Source organism: Poecilia formosa, unplaced genomic scaffold (genome assembly GCF_000485575.1).
Source record: "Poecilia formosa unplaced genomic scaffold, Poecilia_formosa-5.1.2 Scaffold280, whole genome shotgun sequence".
Classification (NCBI taxonomy): Eukaryota; Metazoa; Chordata; class Actinopteri; order Cyprinodontiformes; family Poeciliidae; genus Poecilia; species Poecilia formosa.
The window spans coordinates 458,349-475,075 of NW_006800219.1; the positions used below are offsets into that span (position 1 = coordinate 458,349).

At 42.4% G+C, this 16,727-nt stretch overlaps 1 protein-coding gene across 13 annotated transcripts in view; it reads left to right on the forward strand.

Annotated features, from left to right (window-relative positions):
- The first annotated feature begins 7,774 nt into the window (after positions 1 to 7,774).
- The window catches only part of caska (calcium/calmodulin-dependent serine protein kinase a), a 135,471-nt gene continuing 126,518 nt past the window's right edge, over positions 7,775 to 16,727 (forward strand). For 7 of the 13 annotated variants that reach the window (XM_007571413.2, XM_007571419.2, XM_007571422.2 and 4 more), the window contains exon 1: positions 7,776 to 8,577. In XM_007571413.2, the coding sequence (XP_007571475.1) occupies positions 8,519 to 8,577 (59 nt within the window). In that variant the 5' untranslated portion in view covers positions 7,776 to 8,518. Of the gene's footprint in view, positions 8,578 to 16,727 lie in introns of all 13 variants that reach the window. The other 6 variants (XM_007571418.2, XM_007571423.2, XM_007571426.2 and 3 more) reach the window with 2 other exon arrangements.

Sequence of the window (16,727 nt, forward strand, 5' to 3'; positions counted from 1 at the left end):
ACGTCCTGCACTCAGTCAGATGAGCAATGAGGTCCGAGTTGTTTGGCATTATCAAACAACCCGGAAGTGTTGTTGTGCAGATCATATTGCAAACATTTAAAGCGGAAGTATTATGTGTTTTCCAGACACATAGAGCCATTTTATAGCACAATCAAGTAACTGTCACCTTCAGATGTTATAAAAATGCTGCATATATCAAATATGACTGAAAAGAAATTTGACGTTGCAATTTAATGGCTTGGAATTGGGCCTCTGTCTCTTTAAGAAGCTGCTGCTCTTTCTGAAGCTCCGCCCTCAGGAAGTCATCACAACATGGCTCCTATGTTAACCCTTTAACAACATTTTTACTAGTGTTATACTGAAAGGTAACTCCTGTAATGAGTGTGCAGGTCTATCAGGTGTTTGCTAATTGTTGCTGGCTAGTCTGAAGGAGCTAAATGGAGGATTTTACATAATACTAATGCAGTCATACTTCCTGTTTTCACACAGTTCTTATCTTGCCACTGTAAAAAGATTTTGTTTTTTTCAATCCTGTCAAAGTTCGTTACTTTTGTCTAGTGTTTTTCTTGGTTTCTGAAATGTTTTATTGCATTCCAACTATTTGGTCCCGACTGAATGTATGTCTGTTTTGTGCTCTTTTGTGATTGGTGGTGGTAAATATGTCCCCTTCACCATAAACATTCAACTCCACCATAAAGATTTTATTGTAATGTCTGTAGTGGAGCCAGTAAGAACAGTGGGGATCCTTAAATAAACAAATAAACATACTGTATCGTCTGAAGGGAAGATATTAACTGCTCAAGATGTCTCGATAGAGCCCCACATCAGAAAATTAGAATAATCTGCTTTCCTAAAATAATGTCTGCCGGTAATTTGTTGCTTTAAGTGAAATAATCATCTGCCCTCAAACTACACAGCAAAAGATTTTTTTTTTCAAGCTGGTGTCAATGAAGAAACAGGTATTCAACCTTTTCTCCTCTGGCTTTAGAGCGTTTTAAATTCATAAGGTTGTGTTTTCATAAGACAAGGAAATATTGTTGTGCTTTGGTTCTGCGTCTCATATTAGTCTGAATAAGCAGCCTGTCAAGGAGTGGTAACTCACAGAGGTACAAAACGATTTCCTGTCAAAAAATAAATTGTCAGTGGACCAAATTAACGTGGAAGTGCTGCAAAAAAAAAAGAAAAACAGAAGGTGTTACCAGCCAAATCTAATGGTTCACAAAACATCACATGTAGATAGACCTCAGACGACAGATTTTTTTTAAAGTAGAAAAGCAAAGGGGAGCGATTCTGAAAGCAGACGCTCCGGGGGAGCAGATGACTTCCTCCAGATCACAGGAGTGCTGAGGGGCTCCAACAATATCTGTGATCATCCTCCTTTCACTTCAGAGGGATTGAACACAATCACCCCCAGATCTCTGAGTGGCCTCTTTAAGCAAACCGTCACTCATGTCTCTTCATTCAGAGGAGACCTGCTGGGAGAGCCGCCCAGGGCAGCGACACGCCATCACCATCTGGAGTGTGTCCTGGTTGAAGCCTTTTGTTTCTCATCGTTACGGCTTACGGAAAATGAAAACCTACAGTTTGATTTGTCAGGAGATCTGAATTATTTTTAAGGTGGAAATGTTAGGCTGTGGCTGACAGGGTTCTGTAGAAGACTGCTGACTTGGCATGTTTTCAGCCACCATAGAATTGCTCAAACTGAAAATACGAGAAGAAACAAAATGCTTAATGGAAAATCAGCAGTTTTGAATGAAGCTCACATTTTTCAAAATAAGGTTTTTGCGCTAGTATGAGCTGATTACATATCGAAACTAGTGCATTTCGCAAAACTGCAGTGGAAACACTTTCTTCACATCACACGAGTCATATGATCAACAGCCGGATGTTACTACTGGCAGAAATGACAAAGAAGACGACAGGAAATGGCAGGAGGAAGATGTTTTTTTTTTGTTTTTTCAGACAACATGCAGCTGACTCCACCAGAACTCTGAGTCTCTCTGCATCACACAGTTCATAAAAAGTTGTCATTTCAACATGTAAAATCTGTTTCTCCAAACTACAATATCTCCAAAAAGCCACATATGTAACCACTTTCAAGTAGGTGGAGCTTATAACTCTACTGCCTGAATAAGACCCAGATGTGTCCTCTGATTGGCTGATTGGTGATGAGCACTGTATTATGAATATATCTCATATAACTGTTTACATCGGTCACTGCGGTCGCTAATGAGTCGTCATCTGAACAAACTTATTCACATGTGAGTTTAATTTATATTTTAATAGAAACACTACAATTGATGGGATCTACCCTGATCAGCTGTTATAACATCTACAAATTAGAGCTGCCACTGCTGGTTACATGCTGTTAGTAAGGTACGTACCTCCTCTGGCGTATTCAACATTTTGTTAAATTCCTCAGCAAGAGGAAAATGGATTAGTGACTGTCCACGTCCCGCCGGCCCAGGGACAACACTGTAAAAACTCTTTGCAGTAATTACAGCTGTAGGTCAAATTGGCCTTATTGTCAAGACAGAACGGCTCCTGTTCTGGAGATGGATGACCTCTGCTGGTTTGCCACAATGCTTTTACGTCAAACCACAAATTCTCCAAGAATTTGTCCTCTGGGCTTTGACTAGGCTATTGCAAAAACATGTTGGCATGTTTTTGGGGGGTTTGTTTTTCCCCTAATGCTTGGGGCTCCTGTCATTCTCAAAGATGAATGTATGTTGCAATGTTTAAGAATTTGCCTCTGTCACAATTTTAAATGTAAACACGTTCACACAACATGATACTCTCACTGCTATGCATATGCGTGGGACCAGTGATCTGAGATTTCTTCAAACAAAAGGCAGAAAGGCAGATTAGTTTGGGGAACATGTGACCAAAGCTGCTTCTTCCACAGATTTATTTTGGTTAATCACTTTTTCACTCGAGGCCATGCAGATTTTAATTCTTCTGTTCCTTTATGGGACAGTATTATGTGTTTTCCAAACACTTGGAGCCATTTTAAAGCACAATCAAGTCACTGTTACGTTTAGTTGCTATAAAAATGCTGCATATATCAAATATGACTTAAGATAAATTTGACTTTGTAATTTAATGGCTTAAAGTTGTGACTGTCTCTCTTTAAGAAGCTCCTGCTCTTTCTGAAACTCTGCTTCAGGAAATCATAACATAGTTTCTCTATTAACCCTTTAACGACGTTTTACCAGCACTGCACTGAGAAGTAGCTCCTATAATGAGCTCAACAGATGTTCCACCAGGTGTTTGCTAATTGCAGCTGGCTAGTCTGCAGGAGCTGAGTGAGGGGAGGTGGAAGCTTGGAAACTGGAGCACAATTGGGCCTAAAATTGGTGTGGACCAAAATCAGTCTGGCTTTATAAATATCAGTGATCGGCCAGAAAACTGCAATCGGTGCACCTCTACTTTTTTTTATTTTACTAACAGCAATAATAACAGCTACTCCATGAAAGTTGCCATGAAAACAAAATTCAACCAGCTGCTGGTCCAGCTCTGATTGGATGGTTTGTCACCAAGCACTCTGGCACTGTGTGTCGGTTTGTGACATTCTCCGAATTTATGTCTAGGAATATGAGACTGAACCTTCAGAGATAAGCCTCACAGCATTACGTCATGTTATCCAGCTTGGCCAGGTGAACCGGTTTGCTGCTGTGTTCAGCGTCCCTCTGACGCTGAAGGAGTTTAGGACCAGCCCCGCTGCAGGAGACTTTATTTTAAAGAGCTAAATGGGTCAAGTGCAACAATATTATTTACTGTACTTTTATTTGTTTGTTTTGTTAACCTCTCCGTTTTTCTCCGATTCATATTTTAAAATGAAACTTTGAAAAACTGGAGACGCTGGTGTCTGCTGTGATAACATGCAAGTAACCGCACGTGGTTTCACAATACCGCTGTGACCCCAATATCACCCGACAAGCAAATCTTCTCCGTGTTTGTGATTTCTGACTGCGGCTAAGAACCTCCGGGTAACACACACACACACACACACACACACGCACGCACGCACACATACCAGCGCCTCTCCAGCTGAGACTAGAAGAGTGTGTTTGTAAGAGATAAGATTTTTCTCTGATGTCCTGATTTCTCTGCCGTCCTAAGCCAAATAGGTTCAGAGCTTACAACCTAGCAAAAAATAAAAATAAAAAAAGCAGTGAGGTGACGCAGCCTCCCGTCGTCTGCGAGGGCTCAGGCTGCCGCCAAAGGTTTTCAGTGGCCCAAACAAACAAAGGAACTCTGTGCTAAATAAGCAGACCCACATCGAGGGAGCTCAACCAGCACATACAGGGAAACTGCTGAGGGGCTCGTTTAATTACACCAGATCCTTTTTTGTTGTAAAGAAAAAAAAAACATAAATAAAAGAACAAGCTCATCGTCGTTCACTAAATCTGCTTAATTATTCACTTGACGTTAATTAGGCAATCATCTGGCAATAGAGTCACCCACCAGAGTGAATGAAACATAGATCTATCCATGTTGTGCCTACAGTGACTTTCTTTTAGGTCATGTTGTTTGGTGTTACGGGGGTTTGGGAGCCCAATGTTTACCCAGGGGCCACTGCAGCCCCTCTAATAAACTGGAATTAAAAAAGAGGTTTACTGTGTTAAAATAAAAAAAAATAAATAAATAAAAAATCTAATTAATTAATGTCGTGAAACTCATTCTGGCTGAACAGACTGATTAGGGAACCAGAACAAAACATGTAAGAAAGGAAACCAGGTGAACCAAAAGAAAAGGAAAAGAGTTGGAGAAAAGAAAGGTGAAGCTACTTCGTTGTTCCAGAATTTCATTTAACTTCAGTTCAAAAAATACCTTATCAATCCCAAAGCGAAATGAAATGTTGTAACTCGTGTTTTCTTCATAGAGTTGTAGTTTGAAGCTGATGCATGTTGGCAGGAAGGATCTCCTGTAGCAGTCTGTGTTACATAACATCTAGAGAACCCTCTGACCCTATTGTAGGACAGTCAGATGAAGGATTGTCTGTAATGCCGCAGCACATTATTTTCACTTCATCTTTGATTTTTGAGGTATCATTTGAGCTTCTAATATGTTAACCAGCTGCTCCCTGTTGTAAACCACCCTGTTGCTATAGTTACATGTCATAACAAGCACCCAAATGTGAAACCGTAGTAGCAAAAGTCCTTCCAGCTGCACAGAATCTAAAACCAGAGAATAGTTGTCCCAAAAAAAATCCCCTAAAGTTTCTCTACACCTGCAGAAAGAGAGAAAAAAAGAGAAGCCATAGCAACAAATATATGCATATAATATTTAACACCAGCCACCAAAGAGGAGTGTGACAGGACATAAGAAACATTAAAGACAGGAATAGTAATACCAAATGATTGGTAATGATACACAAAAATCTGTATATCAGTACTGGCCAAGCTAAACATCATGAGCCTCATGGACTCGGTATCAGTCACAGAGCCAGAGTCTTGTTGCGTTATTCAATTTGTTGTGATGAGTGAAGTCTGGTCATTTCATGAAGATGCCCACACAGAGGGTAAACAGACAGAAGCTGTCTTCAGAAGACATTTCAGCAGGGGTATTTGGGTAGCTCTTGAATTGCTACAGAATGGAGCAGTGAACGTTTTGATAAGCCAATCAGAGGGGGACGTGCGGGTCTCAGCGTCTTGGCGGCGTTCAGTTTGTCACCTAATGCCGAGATCAACTCAAAACCTTCCGCGATCGACGTGTTGCAGCCCTGCTCTAGTAAAGCACGAACAGTTCAGAAACTATATGAAATGGGAAAAAAGTTATTTATTAACTGATTAAGTCGTGTTTTAGATTGTTCTTGAAAAACGAATCAGTCACGGCTGCACAGTGAACCCATTGATTCTTTACAGCAGACAGCCGCTCCTCTCTCTTGCAGGTACAGCGTACCCCCACTAAGTCTTTTAGGGGTACGCAGTACCCTACCGTACCCCCTTACTTCCACCCCTGCATTTCAGACATACAGGGAGGAGGCTTTGGAACTAAAAATGGCAACGTTGCAAATGATTGTAACGTAATGGAACCAATCAATGACTGTATCAAATGGTGATAACATCTGCGCATCATCAAGACCAGGGAGCAGAGCCGGGTCATTCATTTGGTAAACTGATCGGCCATTAACGGCGAACTGCATGCACAGATGTCATTAAGCGCAGCAGTCTAATATTAGCAATGCAGTAGCAAATGAGAAGCGCCGTCTGATGAATAACGCTCCAGGCGAAAGGCTGTGGAGGTGGAAGAAACAGCTTAAAGCCAATCGTTTCAGCGCAAACTGTAAAAGCAATTGCGTTTCACCGTTTCTTGCTAAATTAATTTGTTTTGAGTGTTTTTATATTTTGTCACTTCTTACTGTATATACCTACACAAATATATATTTCGCTAAGATTTTATGTAACAGACCAACAGACCAAAGTAGTGCATGGTTGGGAGGAAAATGATGCAACTTTTTTGATAATTTTTCTGCTTTCCTCTTACATTCCAAAGTAAAATCCAGCACAAGCATTCGCCTTATTGGAGCGTACCTATGTGATTTAAAGGAGCCTTATACATATGTATTATATGTACAATGTTGCCTTCAGGTCTCATGAAAATCGTGTATATATCAAATATGACTTAAGAGAAATTGGTAACACTTTATTTGAAGGGGTGTGCATAAGACTGGCATGACATTGTCATAAACATGACATAACACCTGTCATGAATATAACAAAGTCTTTGGGCCTCTGTCTCTTTAAGAAGCTCCTGCTCTGGCTTCAGTATTACAACACTTCTCCATAAAGCCGTTTGCAAACATTCTTTGGGGCATTAGACTGAAAAATAGTTCATTAATAAGCTCTGCAGATGCAATTACTGCATCCCACATTGTGTATGTGAGTAGCTGCGTTTCCATTGCAAATGTGTGCAAAATATTCCGCTGATGTCGAAAAAGCACAATGTTGCAATTGTGGTGTCTCCATTAAATATGAAGCGTGGTCAAAATCACATGTGAATAAGTTTATAAAACATGATCCATGATCCTCCAACTACTTCCTGTCGTCTTCTTCTTTGTGGTTTGCGCCAGTGGCAACATCTGGCTATTGATCATGTGACTCATGTGATGTGATGAAAAAAGCTTTTCCATCGAAGTTTTACAAAATAAAGGAATTTCAAAAGATCAAAAAAGAGAGAAAAAAAAACACTTCATTCTAGCACCACAACTTTTTTTTTATCAAAAAAACTTTCCCCCCCCGAAATTGGCATATTTCCATTTAGCAAATTAATTTTTGAAATGTCAATTTGTGCAGTTATATGGTTAGTGGAAATGCAGCTATTGAGGGTTGACTGAACCTTCAGGGGAGTTTTAATAAAAAATATTTAGGTTGGATGTGATACAAAAAAAATAGTTGCTTTTGGAATGTAACCATTTTCAAACATTATATTTCCAAACTAACACACCTCATTATGTTTTGTATTAAAAATGTCATATTTTATACCCTCTCAATCTCCTTTTTATAGCACACAGATTATATGAAGACGGTTCTTCTAAAGTGAGATAACTTACTTATTTCATAGAGAACAGTTCCAGAGACTTGTCCCTAATGTTTCCGGCTGGGAATTCCACTTTATTCCCGTCCATTGATCAAGTCCAGAGAAACTGCGGTTTTAGAGCGACGTATATGGCGCCGCAGCTCCACCATGTTGGCTCAAATCCGTATAGGACCGAACCGAAAGCCCCGCGTATCTGGCACGCGCCAAGATGGAGGACGACGGAGCAGTTTCATAACTGCCGAGTAGGAGGAGCGTTGGTTTCTGGAAGCTCCGCGGAGCAGAGCGTCCGAGCAGCGCTCAGGCGACGCCGGGAGGACTGCGAGGTGAACCGACGGACTGAGAAGTGCAGCTGGAGCAGCGGAGACGGGGTGTGACGCTGTAAAGAGGAGTTCACCCGGAGGAGTGGACTGTCCGCGTATCCCGGGAAGCTGTAACGCAAAGAGCCGTGGATGTGGGGACCAGCGTAGCCCACCTGGATCCGCGCTGTAACCCGACTCTGATGGACTGAGCGGCGCTGTCCGCCGACTCCGCTCCCGCTTCTCATCCTCTCTGAGCTCCACATGCAGAGCCGAGGGAAAGTGTCAGGGAGCGGACACAGCAGCAGGAGAAGAAGAGTTTCTCATGTTTGACAGCTTTGCTTTCTGAGACACCGGGAGGCTCAACTAAAGGCGGGGCGGAACCGGGGGTGGGGGGGCTCTCAGACTGGACTGCTGAGCTCTCCTCGTCCCGACACCCCAACTGCACCACAGCCTTATTTTTTGGGGGGTGGGAGGGTCGACGACGGAGGCAACAACTGGGAACAAGAAAGCTATTTTGTAACTCTTCTTAGGCAGCCGGTGTGCTGTCGTTTGTTATTGTGAAGCGGTCAGCCGCCCCTGGCCTCCGGTGACCACATCCAGGAGCGTTACCAGTTTGGGGGTACGTCTGTATTTCGTGGAGGTGTGGGTGATAATTCATCCCCGGCCGGACTCGGACTATGGCGGACGACGACATTCTGTTTGAAGATGTGTACGAGCTCTGCGAGGTCATCGGAAAGTAAGTGCCGCTGCTGCTCTCTTCCTCTGTGTGGCCGCTTCTTCTAACGCAGGTCAGCCGGGCTTTCTAATCAACTCCTCCTGAGGACCTGTCACGCGCGCTCACGCACGCGCAGCTCCAAAACGCACGCGGGAAGAGCTTGGCGTCAGTTCTGGAGCTGGTGGTGCTGTTGTGGTTCCGTTCGCCGTAAATATTTCGGCTACAAGCAGTCATTTCCTAAAAGCACCTTGAATTTAAGTAGTGTTGTTTTGTGACGGTAGAAAAACGGAGCAGGGTTTCGTTCTGAGTTTGTCGTTGCCTGTTGCAGCCGCCCTAACATACATTAACCGGCCGTAAAATGTGTGCGCTTTGACCCAGTGACAGTTGGCAGGTTGATGAAGAGATTAAAGGGGCATGGCACAAAGCGCGTCATGAGTCATGCACACTGCACATCTGGTCTTCCTTAGTGACTGGAAGTCTGATCCAGACTACTTGCAGGGATAGTGACTGCAGAGAGGGAGGCATGACAGTAGAGTGATGCAACTTTAACCATGCTGTTGTTGTAATCTTGTTAAGGACAAGCTTGCCACATTGTTAATATTCAAATGATTAAAATTCCGCTATAACAGATATGTAAAGTCTTATTACCAAAACTTAAGATTTTTATGGCAGTAGTGTAAGCTGATATCATAAATGATAATCATGTTCTATAAACTCACCAGTGGGCTTGGTTAGACTTTACAGGGGCAGTAGCCCAGAGCCCCAAGTTTTGGGGGTGGCCCAAAGACTTTTTCTTTCTTTTTTTTAATGAATATGTGTTTTTGCAAACATTGTACTTTGTATAAAAGTCATCGGTGCAAGTTAGGTGAGTTGTATTACCTAATACAGCTTAATTTACTTAAATAAAAATACTTGTTTATTTATTTTCAAATACTTAAAGAAATTGTAAATATTAGAAAATTATGAATTTATAGTAGATTTTTTTGTGGGAACAACATGGAATTATTGGCTGCTATGTAGGACTACCTGTTAATGTGCTGTAATTTGCATTAGTAAACACACTTTTCCTTAATGGATAGAGCACCAAAAGTGGCTGCAGGCTAAGGGGCCACATCCTTGTAAATCCTGCTCTGCCAGTGGCACAAATGTTTGAACACCTGCTGTCAATTTTGTCTTATGACCTCTTCAGTTTTTTTTTTCTGGCACATTGTCTGTTGATTGGGTTTCATGCTGCTTTTTCCATATGTTTATGATCGGTATCACGACTCGTCAAGACTCAGGGATGACTCGTTTGAAGTTTACAGGGAAAGTTTGCAAAAATTTTATTTGAAATCTCCTGGTTTCATAATGTCATGCATGTTAACTAAGTCTTTTGAAGATAAATGGGCCCACAGCATCACAGATTCCCTGCCATGCTTATCAAGGGGCCATGAAGTCCATTTCTGCATTTTTTTCCCTTGGTTCAATCCAAACCCACTTGGGGTTCTGAAATACTTTTTCATTTATCTTTTCAAATACAAGGTTCATTTGATAGTTAAGAAATAGTCATTTTAATGCTCCATGAGTGTGCCTAAGTTGTCACTTATTAGCACAGTGGATCAGAAATTAGGTCATGCCATCAGCTTCATGAGTTTCTAGAATCCAGTATGATTTTTCGACATGTAAAAGTTCCAGTAATTGTGACAACTCTGATTTTGGAGAATTAATTCTTAACATGGGATGTTCTCCCTCCACTGTGTGAGCCTGCTTTGGTTGAAGCTTGAGTTTTTTAGGCTGCATTCACACCAGCCCTCTTTAGTTCGCTTTAGCCAAACTCTAGTTTGTTTGCCAAGAAACTCTAATTTGTTTGGGGAGATGTGAATGAACAGTCGAACTGTAGGCCACAGTTTAATTGAAACAAACTCCGGTGCAGTTCGAATCCATATGTGAATACAAACGGACAAGAGACCGCTCCAAAAGCTGGAAGTGGACTAAGAGCAGGGTATTATGGGGTAAATACAACCAAAACAAACATGGTGCAGCGCCAACACAGGCGAGGAGGGGAACAGGTTTTTCAAAGGGTTTACAACGTTTGGCACAGAGCAGTGTGAAAGCCGACCCCCCCCCAGCTCAAAATGTAATAAATGTCGCAATTTTGGTCCCCAAATCCAACTGAGTCCACCAGACTATCAGCTGAGAAAACACCCTCAGTGTTAGGTTTTTCTGCTGCAACAACAGATTTTTACTTTTTTATTTTTGCATATTTTCCAGTGTTGCCAGTAAACATGTCATAAATTTTTGCTTCGTTCAGCTGCTGTATTTTGCTGTCTCCACTTTACTACTAAATAGAGGGGGAAGTCTGTTCCAGGCAAAGCCGTTTCTGTCCTTGGGTGTCGTTCAAATCGCTGGGCTTGAACCAAGCTCCTCATTGGCTGAACAGACAGTTGAACACCTGATTCAGGAGGAGCTTGGCTCAGGCGACACCGTGTGAGTCAGACCACGCGGGCCGACTGGTTGCGGGACCGCTCCGTGGTGTCGCAGAGATGGTTGACTGTTTAACGGGGGCGACGAGGCCTGGAAGTCACGGAACGTGTTTAGGCAAGCCCGACTGTGCTCTTTTCTTCTCCTCCGCAGTCACAAGCAATCTGTTTCTCTCTCACTCAAAATGCTCGCAAGTGTGGGCCTGAAGAGTGAGGCTGCTCTTCCTGCTCTCTGTCCTCAAGCATGAAATAAAAACATATTCCTCAAGAAGCAAAAATAAAAACACAACGTCCTCAACCTGGATGTCGAGGAGCGCTCCAAATTCAAGTGCCTTGATTCAGCTCAGTCTGACGGCCCCTGGTTTGTGGTTTCTGGTTGGATATGACAGCTTGTCTGAGATTTGCGGCGTTCAGAGGACGAGAGGCACCTTTCATTGTCCCAGCTTCCCTCATCCAGAAACAGACCAGACCGCAGTGACGAAAGGCTTCACTTTTAAAGTTGTTTGTCTTTCGGCGTGTGCGATCTGCAAGGTTTAGACCTGTGTGGTGTGGCGTATGAGCTGCTAAATATAGGCTATTCTGAACGGTGCTTGGAAAGCGGCTCCCTGATTTCCCTGTAGGTTGTGGGAGCTGGATTTGTAGTGTCTTGAAGGAGTATTGATCTTTTACCACTTCTTTTTCATCTTCCAGTCAAGAACCTCCATGTTTTTTCTTGGGATTTTACACGGTAGACCAACACAAAGCAGGGCATAGTTGTGAAGTTGCAGAAATAGGGCACATGGTATTCCTTTTTTTTACTCTAAGATATAAAAATCTGAAAAATGTGACACACTTCCTGGATCTAATTCTTTCAGAACCAACAATATGTTCTGTTTGCACATATGGAGACCTGTAGACATGTTGCATGTTCTTGTTTCTATCAGGAAATTTTGCAGCGCGCAACACTGGAGAGCAAAAACACGATTCTTGTACTTACCATCCACAGTCTTTTTTTTTTTAAAGCTGAATCTAAACACACTGAATTCTGCAGCACATCTACATATTAAGATTGTCAAAGTCAAGCTAGCATAACAGATCTACTTCTTTTAATTAAAACTTTTTCCTGGCCTGTGAAATGTGAAACCATTGGACTTTGTTGTCCAGCTGTCCTAGTGATGACAGTTAATAGCAAAACACTGCGTCCCCATTTCCTTTATATATCATACGTTTAAGGTTTTATGTTGACAACTTGACCACTAAAACCAATGGTAATCATTGCATGCGAGCGGGTTTTTCCCCCCTCCAACAGAGAGCTGGAGAGCAGGATCCTGTATGTGTGAGATGCCCATAAATTAAAGAGAGAGTTATTTCATTAAAGGTAAACATTTGGACTCCTCTTGTTTTTTTTTTTACCAAATTACTGGAAAGACTGAGTTTGACTGTGTGCAAAGTTCGCATAATGAACATTGAGCCCTTTGGGAACAATGCAAATACGCTGAGCCCAGGTACGGTATACTGAGCGGTACAGAGCTCTGTGCGAAGTGTTGTGGTCAGAAGTTTGTGGCCGTGTTTTATGTTGAAATGCGTTTGGACAGCAATGTTGATATTTCACTTCAACTAGTCCACTTCCACCAAACCGGCCTTTGTATCTGCAGGTGACATGAATACAGAAGACGGGGTGAGAAACAATGTACTTTTCTTTTTCAGTTCTTCACTAAATTACTACAAAGACCATCAAATGGTCAGAAACTTTGGGAAATTGCAACGTTGTGGTCCACAAAGGAGGCTGTCAGCAGGAGCGTGTTGCGTTCTATTCATGTCACTTCTTTAAAACAAAACCGAGGATGGAGGGAGTAACTTCATCTAAGCGTGGATTGATATTTAAAATGCAAAATTGTCACTCTACCTTGCAAAGAAGACTGGGGTAGATCATGAGGATCCTTTGCACACCCACAGCAGAAATCATTTTCAATAATTGTCTCGACTCAAGAGTTGATTTTGACCCTCAAAATCAGAATCAAATCGTGAGAAAAACTTTTGCGTTTTTGTTCCTGGTGGAGAACTGGCTCTGCCTTCCTCATCACCTAAAGTCCAGATGAAATGAGACTGTGGTTATATAACACAGCAAAATATTTCACAGGGACAAATACTCCTGCGAGGCTCTGAACGTAGAAGCTGGAATCGCATCCTTGGTCTGTCCTGGTGGTTTTGTTTTACGGCTCCTCTCCCTCTCCAGCCTGTCACTCCAGCGCGGTTTGTGTCCCAAAAACAAGAAGGGCTCGGTGAGGGCGGGAGGGGAGTAAATGGAGAGGTTAGGAGCACAAAGACAGGACTGCGTGGAGTAAATGTGGGAGGAGGGGAAAAGAGAGAGCGGCTGCACTGGAGATGGGATGAGTGAGTGAGCAGCAGAGGTCGGGGGTACAGTGGAAGGAAGCAGTCCATTAGTTTGACTCACACATCAAGAGACACTGTGTGCCTTCAGGCCATTCACTTTTCTAGTTCATCCTCAGAAAAGAGTGATGCATTGGTGTGTGGGTGCGTGTGTGTGTGTGTGTACTTGTTTAGCTATCCTATTTAGGACAATTTCTACCATAGTTCTTAACCGTATGACTGATGGGCCTTATGGGGACCAAAGTGTGGTCCTAATACGTTAGTCGGTGTGAGTTAAGATTCAGCTAAAGTTCAAAACAGACAGTAACGGTCTGTCCCTAGCTCTAGGAAAAATGTTTGGGTTAGGCATCAGTGCAGTTACTGAACTTAATGGATGTCCATACAAAGTCCTAATAAAGATGGAAATGCACATGTGTGCGTTTGAGGTTTTCCCCCCAGAAAACTTGCTGAGCTAAGGCGAGTCATCCATTGGCCTATCTTGTTTTTGAGTAAAAAAATGTTTGAAGTTGACAGGAAATGTGAAGTTATCACCAGGTAATTATGTGTTTTTGGAAGACATTATTGACAACACTTAAACACCAATTATTAAGTCTTAAAAATGACAAAACATGACAAAAGTACAATTAAAATAAATATAATGTTTTTTGCACTTCAGTTGTTTCGTCCTAATTTAAGGTGTCCAAAATCTTTTCTCCATGACTTATCACTTTACTCTGAAGTTTTTAGCATGTAGACCGGAAAAGACAGGCAGAGTCTGGTGAATAAAAAATGACACCTGACGTCAGCCTCCTTATGTGTTCACATACTGATCATACCATGTTCCCATTGTGCTTCCAACTGTTTCACCAAAGACTCTCTTTAACTCGTCTTTCTTATCACTGTTATCTTAGTGAAGCACTAAGCAGGCGTCACTTGCTTAGTGACCAGCAAGTGAAGCCTGGTGACTGGGTCGGCCTTCCTGTGGCAATATGTTATTACTTTTTAATGAAGGCGGCGAGGAGAGTTCAAACTTCCCAGCTGAACATTTCATCAGCATTGCTATGTAAACCTCTGGATGCCCCATATCACCATGGCTACTCCACGGTAAATAAGAGAAATGAGCCTCCATTTGCATTCCTCATGGCCTCCGAGGACACTCTGGGGTGCAGTAGGAAGGCTTAATGTCAGTATAACTCTCAGACCGAGGAGGTTATGTTAAGTGTGTGTGGTTGTGTGTGTGTGTAGCACGTGTCACTTCTTAATTCTGTTTGGTCCACTGTGTCCCTTTCCCTGAGGTGACGGAGTAAAGCCTGAGAACTGGCCCCTGTCTTAGGGTGTGTTCACTTAATGGCCCAGCTGGCCATTTCAAATCCCCAACCTTTTTTTGTTGCTGCCTTTTCCACCTCTAACCAGTGTGTGCTGTGCATATTTAGGCTGGTTTAGACCGAGCAGGCATTTCCACATGTTCCCAATTAAACGTGTGAAACACTGACCTAGATGTGTGGAAGCAGCTCCTCTACTGAAGCCAAGGCCCTCTCAGAGCGGGCCCCGGGGCTCTCTGTGGTAACGGTGGCTGGCTTCTCTCACTGAGGCTCGGCATTGCCAGCCTCATTGTGTCTAAATGAATCTGACAGAGGGCGGACTCTGGTGGCAGTAGTTGTTAGGGATTGGTATTGGTCGCACAGTTTTTCATTATCCATGTTTGGTTTTGTTTAAATTGTGATCACTCCATGTTTGCTAATCCCATGACATGCAGGTGTTTTAGACATAAAATTTCACTATGAGGTGTAACTGGTGTTATGAAGTAGCCTGGCCATCGCCTTCGTGCGTAATTCAGCTCAGATTTTAATCTAATTTCAGTGCCAGGTCTGGACTTTCTCCCACTGACTTTCTACCAATCAGCGAACAGAAGGTGAAGTTGTGAACGATGACGTCAATTGTTGTAGTCTAGCTAGCTAGCTAGTTTTAGCGATGGCAGCAGACGAAGTGAACAAAGCCTTTTGGTCCATGTTGGCCATACTTCCAGATATTTAATTGACTTCAACAGTTGAGTCTTTCAGCTCGGCACTTCTTTCTTGGCATTGCAGGATGGTTGTCAGTGCAGGGAATTTCCGGTAAGCTTCATATACGTTACATACGCCTCGGCTAAACGTTAGCGATTGGGTAAAAGTTACAATTTCCAGGAAGCTTTTCAATAGCTGAGAGTCCAGACCCTCTGGATGACGCGAAATATGGAATAATAATAATAATAATCCATAAACTGTCTTCTGGGCTTTTTGTTTGGTTAGTTTTTAAGAGCGGTATTTGTGTGTAGTAGGGTTTTGACTGTAGTCATGTGCGACCAGTCATCCATCTGTTTTAAAAAAAAAAAAAAAGACATGGATAGATTTTAAAAATACTTTTGTCGTTACTGCTGTAAATACCAAAATATATAAAAAGACTGTATTATATTGGTGTCTTGAAGAAGCCTATTGCAACTGGGAATATTTTTCAAGAACATTATTTGTGTTTGTGGTGCTGTGACTGCATATAGTTACCTAAAAAAATAAGTAATAAGTAGTCTTTTTTACTGTTATCACAAAATGTCTCAATAAAATTCCAAGTTCATGTCGCCCACCCTTATTTCAAGCTACAGAAAAGTAATTTTTAGGAATGCACAGATATTAAAACTTTAACCAATATCTATAGCCAATATTAATACTGCTGTTATAGTGATAGCCATACCAAAATTTTCATTCAATTTCTTAAATTTGATTACTCGATTAATCGTCAGAATAATCGACAGAGTACTTGATTACTAAAATAATCCTTTACAACAGCCCTAGTTAGGATACATAACAACGTCCCAAAATGATGCACAGCAGCTAATCTGTTCCACTTTGCATTTGGCTCTTTTTTTGCCCTTCTCTTGTGCTAAACCTTGTAAATCTTTCTTAATTGGCTGCAGTTTTTTAAACAACATCCTAATAGCAATTAGCATATTTTCCCCCCAATTTGTCAGCACTGTGACTGAATTGGGGCTGCGGTCTGCAGGGAATAACATACATGTCTCCGTCTCTGGGGGCCTTGCCAGCTCTGTGTGTGTGTGTGTGCGCGTGTGCGTGCGTGTGTGTGTAAGCGGCACACGTTATACAATCTCAGGCTCTCCGTGGGGGGGCTTAGAGGAGCAGAATCTGCTGAGAGGCTGCTTTCCGCACGCACAATTACACAGAGATGATGTAACGGACAGATCTTACTCCGAACCACTGAAATATTCATCCCTCCTCATCATGTTGGGGGGAAAACACCCCCCCAGCAGGCCCCAGCGTCTCCGCAGGGTGCCTGCCAGCGCTCCGAAGATAAAGCTCCATCCAGTGTTTGTCG